This window comes from Indicator indicator, chromosome 8 (assembly GCF_027791375.1).
Source record: "Indicator indicator isolate 239-I01 chromosome 8, UM_Iind_1.1, whole genome shotgun sequence".
In the NCBI taxonomy this organism is placed as follows: Eukaryota; Metazoa; Chordata; class Aves; order Piciformes; family Indicatoridae; genus Indicator; species Indicator indicator.
Window position 1 is genome coordinate 25242557 of NC_072017.1, and position 13711 is coordinate 25256267.

The window sequence follows — 13711 nt, forward strand, 5'->3', positions numbered from 1 at the left end:
TGTGTAAGGAGTTTATGGTAAAGCTGGTGTAAGGACATGGAACAGGAGTGGTACCCAAGCCTGCCCATGCAAGAGAGGTGAGCTGAGAGCACAGCATACAGACAGCAGGCTCTGGGTACCTGTGTGCTTCTTTGCCTATGCTGTGTGAGTTAATGGTTTCAAACTGCATCAATAAATGGGGCCTTGCTCTGTACCACCAGCTAGTGCTGTCCACCACCCCCAGGAAGGTGTTCTGGGGACATGCTATCTGAAATGAGGGAAAACAAGAGGATATGCAACTTGAGAAAACACTTCCCCTTAAACCTGCAGTCAGGTCATCCTTTGACTACCTCCTAGCACCTTGGTGGAAAATCTGTTAGTTTTCTCCTGATAGAAAACCAGGATTAAACCTGTCGAGCTGAAAACATACCTAGAAGTTGCTTTTTGCCAAGTGATTTTTTTTTTACAGAACTGGGTAGCCAAGCACAAGTGCCTGGCTCTACAGTATCTTGGCTCATGCCCATGCCCTGAGATGCCCCGAATGGTGAGTTAGATCAAGTGGGGTGTCTCTTACCTTCCTTATAGCTTGTACAAAGACAGAGCAACCCCATGTCTTAATTCAGCTGCCTTATTCAATCTTTGCTGGTGCTCTGAAGGAGACAAAACACTAGGTTCCTTATTTTGGTTTGGAAGTTGTTTTTTGTTTGTTCTTAAAGTTTAGCCACGCTAACACAAGTTCATGTACAGCATAACATATACATTAAAAAAGGTAATTCTAGAAGGTCAAAACTCTTCTCTTGTCCACGTATTTTTAAGCTTGGTAAACTTGCATCTCTCTCCTTTACTGGAAGCATCAGACCTGAAGCAAGGCAATGTCATGGCAGTGCGTTGACACCTTCAGGCTCAAATGAGGCAGCTGACCCTGTCTCTTGCCCACGGGCTCGTCAAAGGAGCTATTCTTGATCTCCTTTAGCTCTGTATAGGTCAGAGCACTGAAACTGCAGCAACGGCCATGCTGGAGAACAGAAACAGATGAAGGAGAGTTGTGGCAAAAAGCCAGTTGGGAAGATGATAACTGATCCTTTGGTGGGGATGCCAGGGACAGGGACATTGCCAGTGTTTTGGGTGGTTATAAAGTGCCAGGATCACCTCCCATGTGCTGGCACAGGTATTTGCTGCTTTCAGTTCAGCATCCCTGAGCCCTGCAATCATGGAAGAAAATTAAAAAGAAGGCTGAGAAGAAGGCTAGGCCCCTTTCCTGTAGTTGTGCTTACTGTCAGTTTTAATAAGGGGCACACATGCTGCTCTGTCTGTTCCAAAAGGCATCAAGCCCTGGCCCTGCTCAGAATTGGTCAGAATAACTGCAATGGTTTGAGGGCTTTTTTTTTTTTTTTTTTTTTTTTTTTTTTTTTTTTTTTTTTCCCCTCCTCCTTCCTAGTTTGGTACTGGCTGATGAGGCTGGGCTGGGCACCCAAGGCACAGAATAATTCAAAGATATGTCTGTAGTCACATTGTGGCACCCAGTATGTGGCATGGGATGCTACCACCAACTCATCCTCATCAGTGGCCGGTCAGGAATTCCCCCTGCTCTTTCAGAACACTACTAGCTGACCTGCACAAATACCAGTCTCCTCTGCCACCAGAGGAACCACCAGGACAGGTCAATGGACCACCAGGACTCCAGTGCACCATCAAGTTTCTGCTCCAGCACCAGTCACGCTGGGCAATCTGCAGTAGTTCAGCTACAAATCAGTGAAGACAGTTGCTGTTCGGGGGAGTTTACGAGCAATCTCAAGCTGTGAATCACAGGAAAATCAGCAGGAAGCAGATGCTCAAAACTTCTGGTCTATTAGGCTCCCAGCCCAATGCATCTCTTCCCACAGGTTGCTTTGGGAGTGTTAACGATGGGCAAAATTTTACACTTGTCATAGGACTTGTCCTGCTCTCGCATGAAAAGCAGCAGCCATTTTCCTGTGCTGGGAGTCCCCTGCCTGAGCAGCCCTGAAAGAGGGAATAGCCACTGGGCAGGGAAAGCAAGGCACTTTGTTTGTTTGTTTGTTTTGGGTGAGCTGGCACCACATCGGATGCGTGCCAAAGCAAACCAGCCGCGGCTCCCTGGCGCGGTGGCACGTCCCTGCTTGCAGGGCGGTGGGGAGCTGCAGCCCTGCCCTGCCTGGCCCAGGTCTGCACAGCACACTGCCCCGTCCGACCCAGCTCGGCGCCTGGCGGGGAAGGCTAGGTACACAAACATCCCGAGCGCTGCAGCCGGCGCTGCCAGCGAGCTCTAGTTGCTCACTACAGCCTGCCCTTCGGTAGCATTTTACCTGTGTTTTAACCACCCCATCCAAAGCCGTGAGCTGGATGGGTTTTGTGCAGTTCTCCAGTGAAGTGCCTCTGCTGAAAACACTCTCCTGGAGCAGCTGTAAATGATCGCATCTAGCCAGTGCACACTGAGACGCCCATGAAGAGCAAGCCTTCCCAGGGGGCTGGATCTTCCCAGCCCTCTTCTGATGCTTCCGTTTTGCACAAACTAAAACCACCTTTGTTTTGGGCTCCTGTGCTAAGAGGAATTTTGTCCACAGGCATGGTAAAAATTGCCATACCTTCCAAGCTGTCTGGCATAAAGCAGACAGGAACCTTCCCTTTGAGAAGCATTTCCAGCATTTCCAGTCTTCAGCTGGGGTGTAATTCAGCCCTGATGGCTCAGAAAAAGCATGCCTGTGCTTTCATTGCTGCACTAATTGCTTCCACATTACAACCTCCTAGATGATGAGGTTTAGCATCTGTCAGGAGCACCCACTTTTGTGCTCAGATGGGGCTGTGCCTAGCTGGCTGCTGCTCTCATGGCACAGCATGCCTTTGGCAAAAGCCCTTCAACACCTGCCTAGTGCCAAGCCCCAGTTCACCATTTGCACATCAGGTTTGGACACAAAGGGAGCATGAGAGATGTGCATGCCCCCTTCCCATTCACCCGTGTTGGCAGCAAACCTGTCCTCCCAGCGACACCTCCATCACCGCCTCACCTGTCCTTCAAAAGGCTTTTTTCTTTTGATAACAAACTATAGGAGGACCTGCTATACCAAACACTTGCCCTGCCTGCAACTTTTCACATTCAGCCCCTGGACTGAGCACCACTGCTGTAACAGAGCCAGGTCTTCCACTTACTCTCCCCGCATGTGGAGCTGTTTGCCTTTCCCATGTCTATCCCAGAAGTACAGCAGCAAAGGAATGTTATAGGGGATGCCTGGTTTGGATTTGTCAAGCTAGTTTGAACAGACTGCAGCCAGACCCTTTTCCTGCCTCCTTCTCTACCAAGAAGGCTGTCCATTTTCCATGCCTGCTTTCCCAGGACTGTTCTGCATTTCCCCAACAAATGAGGAGGTCCAAGCTTCTGCTTCCCGCTGTTTCCACCTCCCCATGCTCTCTCCATTAAACCAAGAATGCTACCAGCATGAAACAGGTTCACCTCGAGGCCCAAAATGCCGAGTCTCTGTGTGACAACACAAGCAAAGACCAATGCCTGTGGTTAGCTCTGGCTGGAAATGTCATTTTAGGCAGCAAGATGGAGCTAGTGCTGAGTTTCTGCAGGCTGGCTCTGTTGATCTGTCTCAATGTCATCACTGCAGCGCATCTTAAGCATCATCCAAACTAAAGCACCTTCTCCAGCCCAGGCTGCACACCCACAAAGGATCACACACAGACAGTGGTGGGATGGGGAGTACAACCCATGCCCATCATCAGCACATCAAAGGGCCATCTACACAAGCCTAGAGCTGTGGCTGCAGCACAAAGCAGACAAAATCTGAAGAACTCTTGAGGAATGAATGCCACGCCTAGGCCCTTTTTAGGACAGTGTTTGCAAAACCATCAGCCCCACTGTCCAGGAGTGAAACCTATTTTCATAAGTTTTTGTCTTGGGGGGCTCTCATCAGTATTTACAGTCACCTGAAGAGAGGGTGTAAGGAGTAGAGACAGGCTCTTTTCAGTGGTGCCCAGTGACATGCCCAGAGGCCACGCCCAGAGGCCACAGCCATAAACTGAAACACAAGAGGTGACAACTGAACAAAAGAAGAAACTATTCTGCTGTGAGGATGATCAAGCACTGCCAGAGCTTGCCCAGAGGGGTTGTGGAATCTCCATCCTTAGAGATATTAAAACCACAACTGGAATGGCCCTGGGCAACTTGCTCTAGGTAGTCTTGCTTGAGCAAGAGGCTTGGACCAGAGGACCTCTAGAAGTGACTTTGACTTCAACCATGCTGTCAGTCTCTGTGCTGTACCAGTCTGCTCTCTGGGTCACCTTCTGGGCTAAGGAGGGTTGCTGTCTAGGGGTGTGGGACACGAGGAGATGCAGGGGAAAAACATTTTGAGATTGCACAGGACTTGTTCAAGGGAAGAATCGAAGGTGGAAAACAGGAGGGATTCAGATTTGGGGAACAAGTGTGAGAAATAAGAGAGGTGAGACAGCTAGTAGGGTATAAATCACTGGCTAGCCAGTATCCTTGTCTGGCCATGCTTTGCACCTGATCAGCACAATCTGTCCTGCATCCTTTCTAATTTACTTTCTAACTTACCTGGGTGATGGCTCTGTCTGTGGATACATTTGAGAATGTGAGAGCAGCAACTGGAGTCACATTGTGGGTTGGAGAAGCTGTGTCCATGGTGCAGTGACTAAAGTTGGGAGAGGTGTGCTATCACTAGTATTGATCAAGCTGGACAACAAATGAAATGGCCTGGGGGTGGGGTTCTTAGGGTCAGCTGTGTGTTTGTGAGTGAGACTGTCTGTACCAGCAACTAGAGTAGAGCTGCAGCCTCACCACTCCTGCTGCCAGCAGCTGGGAAAGTGGTGTCACTGAGAGTTTAGTCCAGCTCTTGGAGAGATCCACCATGTGTGTGTACAGGCTACTGGTGCTGGCTATGCTTGCAATTAAGGGCTGCGTCTGTGTGTCTGATCTGCGTGGCCAGTCTTGCATATATGTGCTGTGGATGCATGCTCTGTGCTCACTGGGAATACATCTTCAGCCTTGCTCACAGCAGGACCTGGCAGGATGGAGTTCCAGCAGCCTCACCTCTCTTTGGCAGTGAGACCTGTGTGACACACTTCCATGGAACACTGGCCTTCTTGCTTGAGCATTCCTGTAGTTAGCCAGATGCCTAATGGCCAGACAAATGCTCTGCCAGAGCCTTGAAAAGCATGCAAAGGAGTAAGTATCTTTTGAAAGTTTTATTCTATGCCCTTAGTTTCAGAAACCTTTACACAAGCTGTAAAAACCAAATCAAAGCAGTGAGTTGCACAAGTTTCCTCTTCAGGCACATAAACAGACCTGATTTTCATTAATTCACCTTTCCATGTCCAAAGCATTGCACTCTCTTATCTGCCCCAGATGTTGAAGGACAAAGTATCTGATTTAGGTCTATGTTGTTGAATTACTATCAGGCAGTAAGAGGGTCTCACACACACACTGGACCACTTCCTGCTCTTCCCCATTCCCTCCACCTCTTTCAACTCTGGAAACACTTAGCTTCCAAGAACAAGGTGATGATTTCTGACCTGCAGGAGCATGTCTGCATGAGAACACATACTCTGAGAGCACCAAAACCAGCCCAGGGCAAGCAGGTGAGCTTACATCCTGTATTTCAAGAGGGATCAGCTAAAGGGATTTGTTTGTAGATACAGGTGCCAGGGAGAAGCTGCAACCTCTCACAGCAAGGTACCAGCTACTCAGGTCATTCAAAACTGCTTCAGCTCAGAAGCTGGATCAGGTGTGGACATGTGGTTTCCCCCAGGCCTGCTTTCAAAAATGTGTCTGTCTGCCTTTAAAAAGAAGTCCAAGCTGTCTTGAGTATCAATAAGCAAGAAGGTTCTCCAGAGGCCTGTCTTCTGCCTTGCTCAGATGATGGCAAGTGCTATCTCCTCCCAGTGACTTTCAGGTTCTCCACCACGGAGGGAGGCTTTTTGGTCCTGTAGGCAGCACTGCCTGCAATGCGGGGCCCTCTGATGGCACTGATGTATGGCAAAAGGGGAGGCTCCCGCACCACCAGTGCAGTGCCCTGGGGAGTGTACGCTCGCAGCAGCAGCTCCTCTTCTGCCTGAGCTGTCACTGCCACCCAGCCTGCAAAGCCAGAAACACAGTCAGCAAGATGAGTCACCAGGATCAGAATGAGGGTTTTGGCATAAACTCAGTGCCTCCCATGTTGACTAAAAACTTGAGCTACCCTGGAGTGACTTAAGAAACCAAGCTCAAAGGCAATACCCAGCCCGTTTCCAATACAGGGCAGCACCTAAAGCCACGTCTTAGCTTTCCTGGTGAACTTCAGAGGGATGGTGGGAATTACCCAAACCACAACAATAAAGTTTTCCAATCCATGGCCCTTTCACCTGGACAGCTGATAGTGTCACAGCCACTTCTGATGCTGTGGAATTTGTACGGCAGCCAGAGTATAAAGTATTCCAATGTGGTCACCCTGTACAAGCATGCTTTTCAACCTCCATTCTTAGAGGTTACTATGCCCCAGAGGGACAAAAGCATGGCTGCCCTGATTTTGTCAGAGACTCATGGTTTGTGTTGGTCCTGCTCTGAGCAGGAAATACGATAGCTTCATCCCTGCAGAAGTCTCTTCCCATGAATGTTTCTAGGATGGACACCTTGCAAAGCAAATCAATGAAGAAACATGAAATTACCTGCAGAGGAAAGCTTGATATCTGCAACTGCCTCAGTGGTACCAATTCCCTTCAGTGTAATGTCCTGAGGAACGAGTGGGGGGAACTCTTTCATTCTCTCTTCCCCACCCATGGGAACCTAAAACCAAAACATGGAGAAAAGACAACACCACCCCTACCTTAAACTGATGAGCAAGACATGAGTGGGAATAAAGATATTATACTGCTGCTAGCCAAGCAAGAGCTGGCTTGCATTATCCTATAGGAGTTATTTCAGGGTTGCCAAGAACTGCATCAGGATGGCATCCAGAGCAACCCAGTGGCAGCTGAGAAATGATCAAAGATGGAGTGCCCACTGCAGGAACCAGCCAGTGCCTCAAGCCAGCCATCTTGGTATGAGTGACAGCATTTGTTGTCTATGTGCACAGGAATGGAGCTGCCAAGGCAAGGACAGCTCACCCTGTACCCCATCAGCCTGCAAGTACTACACAGTATGTGGCAATACCAAGGAAAAGTCACATCACCAAACGATGAAGGGACGTGCAGAGGATGCAGTAGGGAAAGAATAAGGAAAGTACATTTTCCAACTGCAGTTTGTTCTGAAACCCCAGTCTGAAGTTTGCCATGGAAAATATCCTTGTTGCTGCTTGCACTTCAAAGCTATTGAGAAAAGCCGAGCACAGAGCACTGCAAATCTTACCAGCCTGAATGTTAGAAACAGAAGTTCTGCAGGAAACATACCATCTTGGGTGCTTCCTCCTAACACAGCTGCAGCCACACTGAAGATCTCCACCCTTCCACCACAGAAGTCCTGACACGTGGGTTTTTCCCTTTCAATTGTGTCCCAGCCAGGACACTTCACCAGGTGGGACAGCCTGCGTATCTGCAACCAAGAGCCCAGGACAGCACCTTCTCTTACCTTCAGTAAATCTTGGCCAGCGTGTTTCTTGTAAAAGGCATCTGCGTTACTCAGGGCAGTAACGTGGACTGGCAACAGGTTAGAAGCCACAACAGAAAACCAGGCAGAGTTTTTACCCTGAAATAAACAAAAAGGGGAGGATGTTACTGATGGGAACAGACAAGCAGCCCTGAATGGCTCTCTCCTGCTCCATTTCTTTCCTGCATGTTGAAAACCTATTTTGACTGATGTCTCATCCTTGTCCAAGGGGTCCTTGCCTTTCACTACAGAGTAGCCAGGGTTTATATGAATAGAGAAGCTGAGCTTCCAAGACAGAAGCACCCAGAACTTCACCATCCTGCCTCAAAGCACCACTGTGTACTATATCCCCTGCTGCCACATCTGCTCAGTTCAAGCAAATCATCCAAGACCTACCATTGCTCAAGTTTAACTCTCAAGAACAAATTCATGTGACTATTTAGCATGAGAGGTAATGGGCATCTCCTGTCTGGTACTTCTTCTCCTTTACATGTCTAACACACACCTCTCATTGAACCAGACTTGGTTCCAAGCTGCTCTCCAGCTATAGAAAGAATGTGGAGCAATTTTAGCAGGCACTCTCATAACTTTTGCATGCAGTGCAAACAAGGTTAGAACAGGGAGAGACCTCTACAAACACTGCTAGCAGCCTGAAATAAGGAAAACAAAGTGTGGTACTGTCTTCAAGTTCCTTGCAGATCTAAGCTGAGGCAGGGGCTCCCCTCTGGCATGATCTCAACCCAATTGCCTTCCTTCAAGGTCTCTGGAGTGTGTAGGTAAAAAAGAGTGATACAGCAATACACTGAGACAGATACCAAAAACCTGTGAGGTCTTAAACATGCACCGCTCAGCTTGCTAGGAGCACCATCACATGATAAAAAGGCTTACAGCATCAAGCCTAAACTAACAGTGGTGCTGCCTTGGACAAGACTCTGGGCCTGCTATTCTCATCAGAAGATAGACACTTTACCCTGACCTCAGGTTCCAGAGGGTGCCAATACCAGCTGTGTTCTCCATAACTCCCAAGAATAAAAGTCCTTTCTCATGGCAAAACAGCCCCTTCTGTCAAAGGTGTTTACTGCCAGCAAGACATCAGCTGTATCACTGCCCTACTTTGTCAGGGATGCAAATCCAGGTATCTTCTGGAGTCCCCAGTAGTGCCCAGGAAGTTCTTTCCTGAGGGCTTTGCTCAAGACATCATGGATAAAGGCGGGTGTTTTTCTGCTGAGTTGTTCTCCTCTCTAACAGGAATTTTTCCTCTGTACTGCAAAGCTGTTCTTCAGGATGGGGCTCTGAATTCTTACCTTAACTATGGTGGAGCTCTCCTGCCATACTGGTACATTATCACTTACAAAATCCTGCCCCTTCCACATTTCTGGGTTTTTTTGGCAGCAGGTCAAGAGTGTCCTCAGCCACGTACTAATTCAACATTTCCGTGGTGATCTTGGAAAACTGACTGAAATAAAGGAGTAGCCATACACACACGCCCCCTCAAATGGAGCAAACTACTGAGGAAGGCATTATTATGAACGTTAGACTCATCTAGAAGAAGCCACCTCTTTCAGAGGAAACATCATGGAGGCCAGCTCCACGCAGTTCAGTAAAGGTGTATGGCATGGGATTTCTAATAAATGGAAGAAACTGGTAGGTGGGACATGATAGGGATGGGGACAGCACCTTTAAAAAGAATCTTTAAGAAACTGGAATACATGTACGTTGAATTGCTTCTTTGGACATGTAAAGAAAGAAAAATGCCCATGCTCTTCTCTCTTGGCAACAAGACAGAAGTGACGAAGCCCACCTATTTTTATTTTCCTAGTTAATTCTGGGATGCTCCCCCTCCCTTCCTGCCTCCTGTATTTGTATGTTACGGGAAACACATCAAGCTGAAGGTGTTTGCCAGCATTCAAAAGCAGTTACTGTTACATGAAATAAAATACTGCACACTGGTAACAAGTATCAAACCTTCCAGCTGCAACTGCCCATCCCAAGGCATTTTGACCTTATGTGGCATTTCATTAAGATTCATCATCTCAAAAGCAACAAAGAAAGGGTCTGGGCAAGCTACCCAGAAAGCCTTTTATTGTCTGGTACTACAGTAACAGATGAAGCAGCTGCTCAACAAACCCTTGCTTCCCTTACCTCTAAGTAGTCTACACGTCCCAAGGCTGCTAAGAACAAGACTGTTCCTGGCTTGAGAATGAAGGTCCGTGGAACAATGGCCTGTGTTGGCAAAACCAGCTTTACTTCTTTCTCCGTCAGAAGATTTAAAACCTGCAAAATAAATCGTACTGCCATGACTCATTCCAGAGGTTTCAACAGGGACATTATACTGATGGGGGCGGGGGGCGAAATCAAGTAGAGCAGCGTGAAAGATGTCTAAAAGAAAACTTTGACTCTGGTCCATGCAGTAAGTGAGGAAAGGAAATAGGGATGTCACTTTTCTCCATGGCAACGCAGGCTTCATAACAAAGCAGCATGTTTGACCATGGAATTTGGGAATCCTGGGGCTGGCTGGAACAAGCTCACCCAAGATTTACTGCGTTTTAGCATGAGTGTCAGCCATGTGTGGTACTGGAAAACACTTTAGGCTACAACATTTGAGTCAATCCACTTAGACAGAAGTGCCAAATAAATTATTAGAAGCAAAGCTAGTCTCAAATATCTCACTGAGAAAAGTGCTGGATCACACTGTGAGACAACTCAAACTGCAGGATGATGAGCATGCTGCACAGAATGGACACCTCTACCCTGAGCACCGTGAAACAAGCTCTTCCCTTTGTGCAGGTTTCCAAATACTCCTGCTGCCTGTTTTCCTCTCCTCCCTGTTTCCATCTCCTGGCTTAACTGACTCATCTGTTTCAGTGAAATTATACACTCCAAAGTCTACTTAAAAAAACAGTGACTTAACTAGCAGTGCTGCAGTCACAGCAGTCAGACTACATTCTACAGCACTGTTCAAACCCAGCTATGAAACAATGTCCAGGCACAGAAGTTCAGAAAGCAGTGCCTTGAAGGAAACAATAGGTTGAATGTGTCTCCTTCCCAAGCAGAACCGCTTCCCACTGTATATGCACGCCACAGTCATGCAAATACAAGTTTGCAGCAGTCCGGCCATGAGGATTAACCTCTTCCCAAAAGAGTCCTTCCAAACCCAGTCATCCTGAAACATAGCGCCACAGAGTACCTACGCATTTTTCCTTTATGATCCCTGGTGTGTCAAAACACCAGCGAGCATCCTTCACTTCGTTGTATGTGAACTCCTCTCTTTCTTCATGTTTCTTAAAAGAATGTCTGGGCTCTTCATCTATGCTGTAGGAGAGCATGTCAGGGTCAAAGTCAACCACAGCAGTAGAATTCTGACGTTGAAATGTTCTTCCAACTCTCCCTAGATTAAAATGAAAGGTTCCCTGGTAATTACTTCATTAACTTGCCTTTCCTTCAACTGGACACCTGTCCCTTCCCTTGCTTAAAAGGGATGCACAATGGTAATATAAAGGTGATACAGATCCTGTGTGGCCAGAAGTTTATGGTTAGAAGTCAAGATGCTAAGCAATCCCTTCTATAATTCTTGCTTAGCACTCTTCAAACCCTCAGACCGTATCAGGATCCAGATCACAGATACTGCGTTATTTCAGTTTCATAGCAAAGCTGGCTGCCTTCTGTTTGCAGTGCCTTAGACTATCAAACACAGAATTATTTCAAAATCAGAGCTATCTTCTGCCAATCCCCTCTTTTGGATACATAGTAAAATTATGTACAACCATTATGACTGGCAGCGCAAACGTGATTATTTAATCAGCAGCAAGAGATGGCCTACAATGCAGTACCATTGTAGGGTACCAAGCTATCTGAACTCGATTAGCAAGTGCTGATGAGAAGTGTGCTGCACAGAGGAAACTCCTGCAGTGCTACTACTCCAGCTGAAAAATAAGTACTTGGAAGAAATATTAATGATGCTACTTACAGAGGAGCTAGAGGTCTTGCACCCATTACTCAGGGAACAAAAACTGTTCACAATTACTTGAGAGCAAGTTTGGAAATATTTTATTGCTATCACAGGTAGCATATTCTTATCATAATTAAATGAAGTGAGTTCCTTCAAAGTGGGAAGAAATTAATTGCAAAACAAAATGGATTCTACACCAAACTAAGGGATCTTCAGCAAACTAATTTAGAGTCCTATCTGTAATGCAAAATTTCATTATGGCAGTTGGGCTATACCTTTAGTCAGGCAATACTCACCTACTAAGTAACCTTGCTTTTTAAGGTGATTAAGGTACTTTCTTTCTTCGCTGCTTAGTTGATCTTCTGTTTTTGTTGCTTCCTCTTTCAGCCTCTCCTGCCTTCGGAATATTCTGTCACACGTAGGATTAATAATTGGAAATTTCAAAAGATTCAGTGTTGTTCCTGGAAAAAATTGAATGAACGTTTGGGCCTTTGACTACCTGGCACATTTAAGCTCAGAGGAACAAGAAAAAAAAAATTATTTCTCCAACTTTGGGGTGAAACCCAGCAACACAAAGTAGGAGGTATAACTACAGCTGCTCCCTTGAAGTCCTAGTCACCCCAGCCAGGGTAGTGGAACTCAGACCCCACCCACTTGAGATCTGCTCTCATCTACAGTTTGATGAATTGAGTCTCAAAGTCAAATGGTGCCAAGACTGACTGAATACGCTCCAAGGAAGTGCCACCAGCAGGCAGCTTGCCTTGCCCTACAAAATGTTTTACAGGTGCTCAGCAGCCCCCTCCTGGTCTCTCTAAACTGGAGGGCACCTCCGATAGGGAGATGGGAGAGCACACAGAACACAAGCTCGCTTTGGTCTTTCAGCCCCCTCAAGACTTGCAATACTCTCCATGCATGCCACCCACCCTCGTCACCCTGAGGAAGGTGACAATTTGCAGAACGGCACAGCCCTTAGTCCATTGCCCACAATGAGGAGCATCAAGGTAGCGTGCACAGATTTGGTGACAGCTCCTCCTGCCCCGGCGTGGCCGAGGCTTGCCCTGCAGGAGGCCCGAGGCTAGCTGACCTCAGAATGCCCAACACCGCGCATGACTCCACCGCAGTGGGATGAGTGCTGCCCCCCACCTGGCCAGGGGGATACGGTGGCTCTGTTGACGATGTCGGGGGCACGGGTCTTGCAGTAGTCAGAGCGCAGCAGGGTGTTGAAGAGTGTGGACTTCCCGGAGTTGGTGGCACCCAGCAGGTAGACATCGCCGGCACACTTCCAGGACCGCTGCAGCCGGCTGATCAGCCCCTCCAGGCCGAAACCTGTCTTGGCGCTCACCAGCCGCACGTCCACCAGCGGGAACGCGCGCAAGCCGGCCTGGGCGCAGGCCGCTGTCAGCCGCTCCCGCAGCCGCCCCAGGTGCCCGGGGGCGTCGGCGGGCAGCAAGTCCACCTTGTTGCCCACCACCAGCAGCCCGGCGGCTGGGACGTCTGGGCTCATCAGCCCCTGCAGCTGAGGCAGCACTGGGTCGGGCAGCTCCAGCAGGTCGAGGATGTAGAGGAGGAGCGGACCACGACCGTGGCGAAGAGGGCGGCGTAGAGCAGCGCTCACCACCAGGCGGTGTTGCTCGGGCGGCAGCCGCAGCCCCAGGGCCTGGCCGTGGTGGGACAGCATCCAGCACCGTTGGCAGACGGCGTTCCGCAGACCCGCCTCACCGTCCGGGCCCTCCGACAGGCTCCGGTACTTCTCCGCCGGCACGAAGCCTGGCGCGGCGCTGTCACAGCACTGCAGCTCGGCCCCGCAACCAGAGCAGCTCACGTCGCTCGGCGGCACCGAGGGATCGGGCCGCCTCGCCGCCGATAACGCGCCCCGCTCCCGCCGTTCACTGCGTGGCTCCCGCTCCCGGCGGGGCGCCGCTGCCGCCGCTGTCTCACTCGGTTCCGGCTCATACTCGGGGAAGACAAAGCGCTCCTCCTCTTCCCCACCGGCTGTCGCCCCGCGCCGCAACAGCGGGGCCCAGGGCCGGGCGCGGGTCAGACGGACCAGGAGCGCGGGGCGCAGGCAGTGCATGGCACCACCGGCAACCCGGCGCGGGCAAGAGGGTAGCGAAGCCAAGCCGCGCACGCGCCCTCTATTGCCGCGCTGACTCCTGGGAAGTGCCGCGCTCGGAGTGCGCGTGCGC

The 13711-nt window shown here is 49.2% G+C and overlaps 1 protein-coding gene across 1 annotated transcript; it reads right to left on the minus strand.

Moving 5' to 3' along the window:
- Window positions 1-5217: 5217 nt before the first annotated feature.
- NOA1 (nitric oxide associated 1) lies at window positions 5218-13599 on the minus strand. Its single transcript, XM_054383088.1, has 7 exons — window positions 12669-13599; window positions 11822-11986; window positions 10768-10964; window positions 9719-9850; window positions 7559-7675; window positions 6661-6778; window positions 5218-6091 (listed from the first exon to the last, which is right to left on the minus strand). Exons 1-7 carry the CDS (start codon window positions 13597-13599, stop codon window positions 5886-5888), a joined length of 1866 nt encoding a protein of 621 aa, XP_054239063.1. The 3' UTR covers window positions 5218-5885.
- Window positions 13600-13711: the final 112 nt, after the last annotated feature.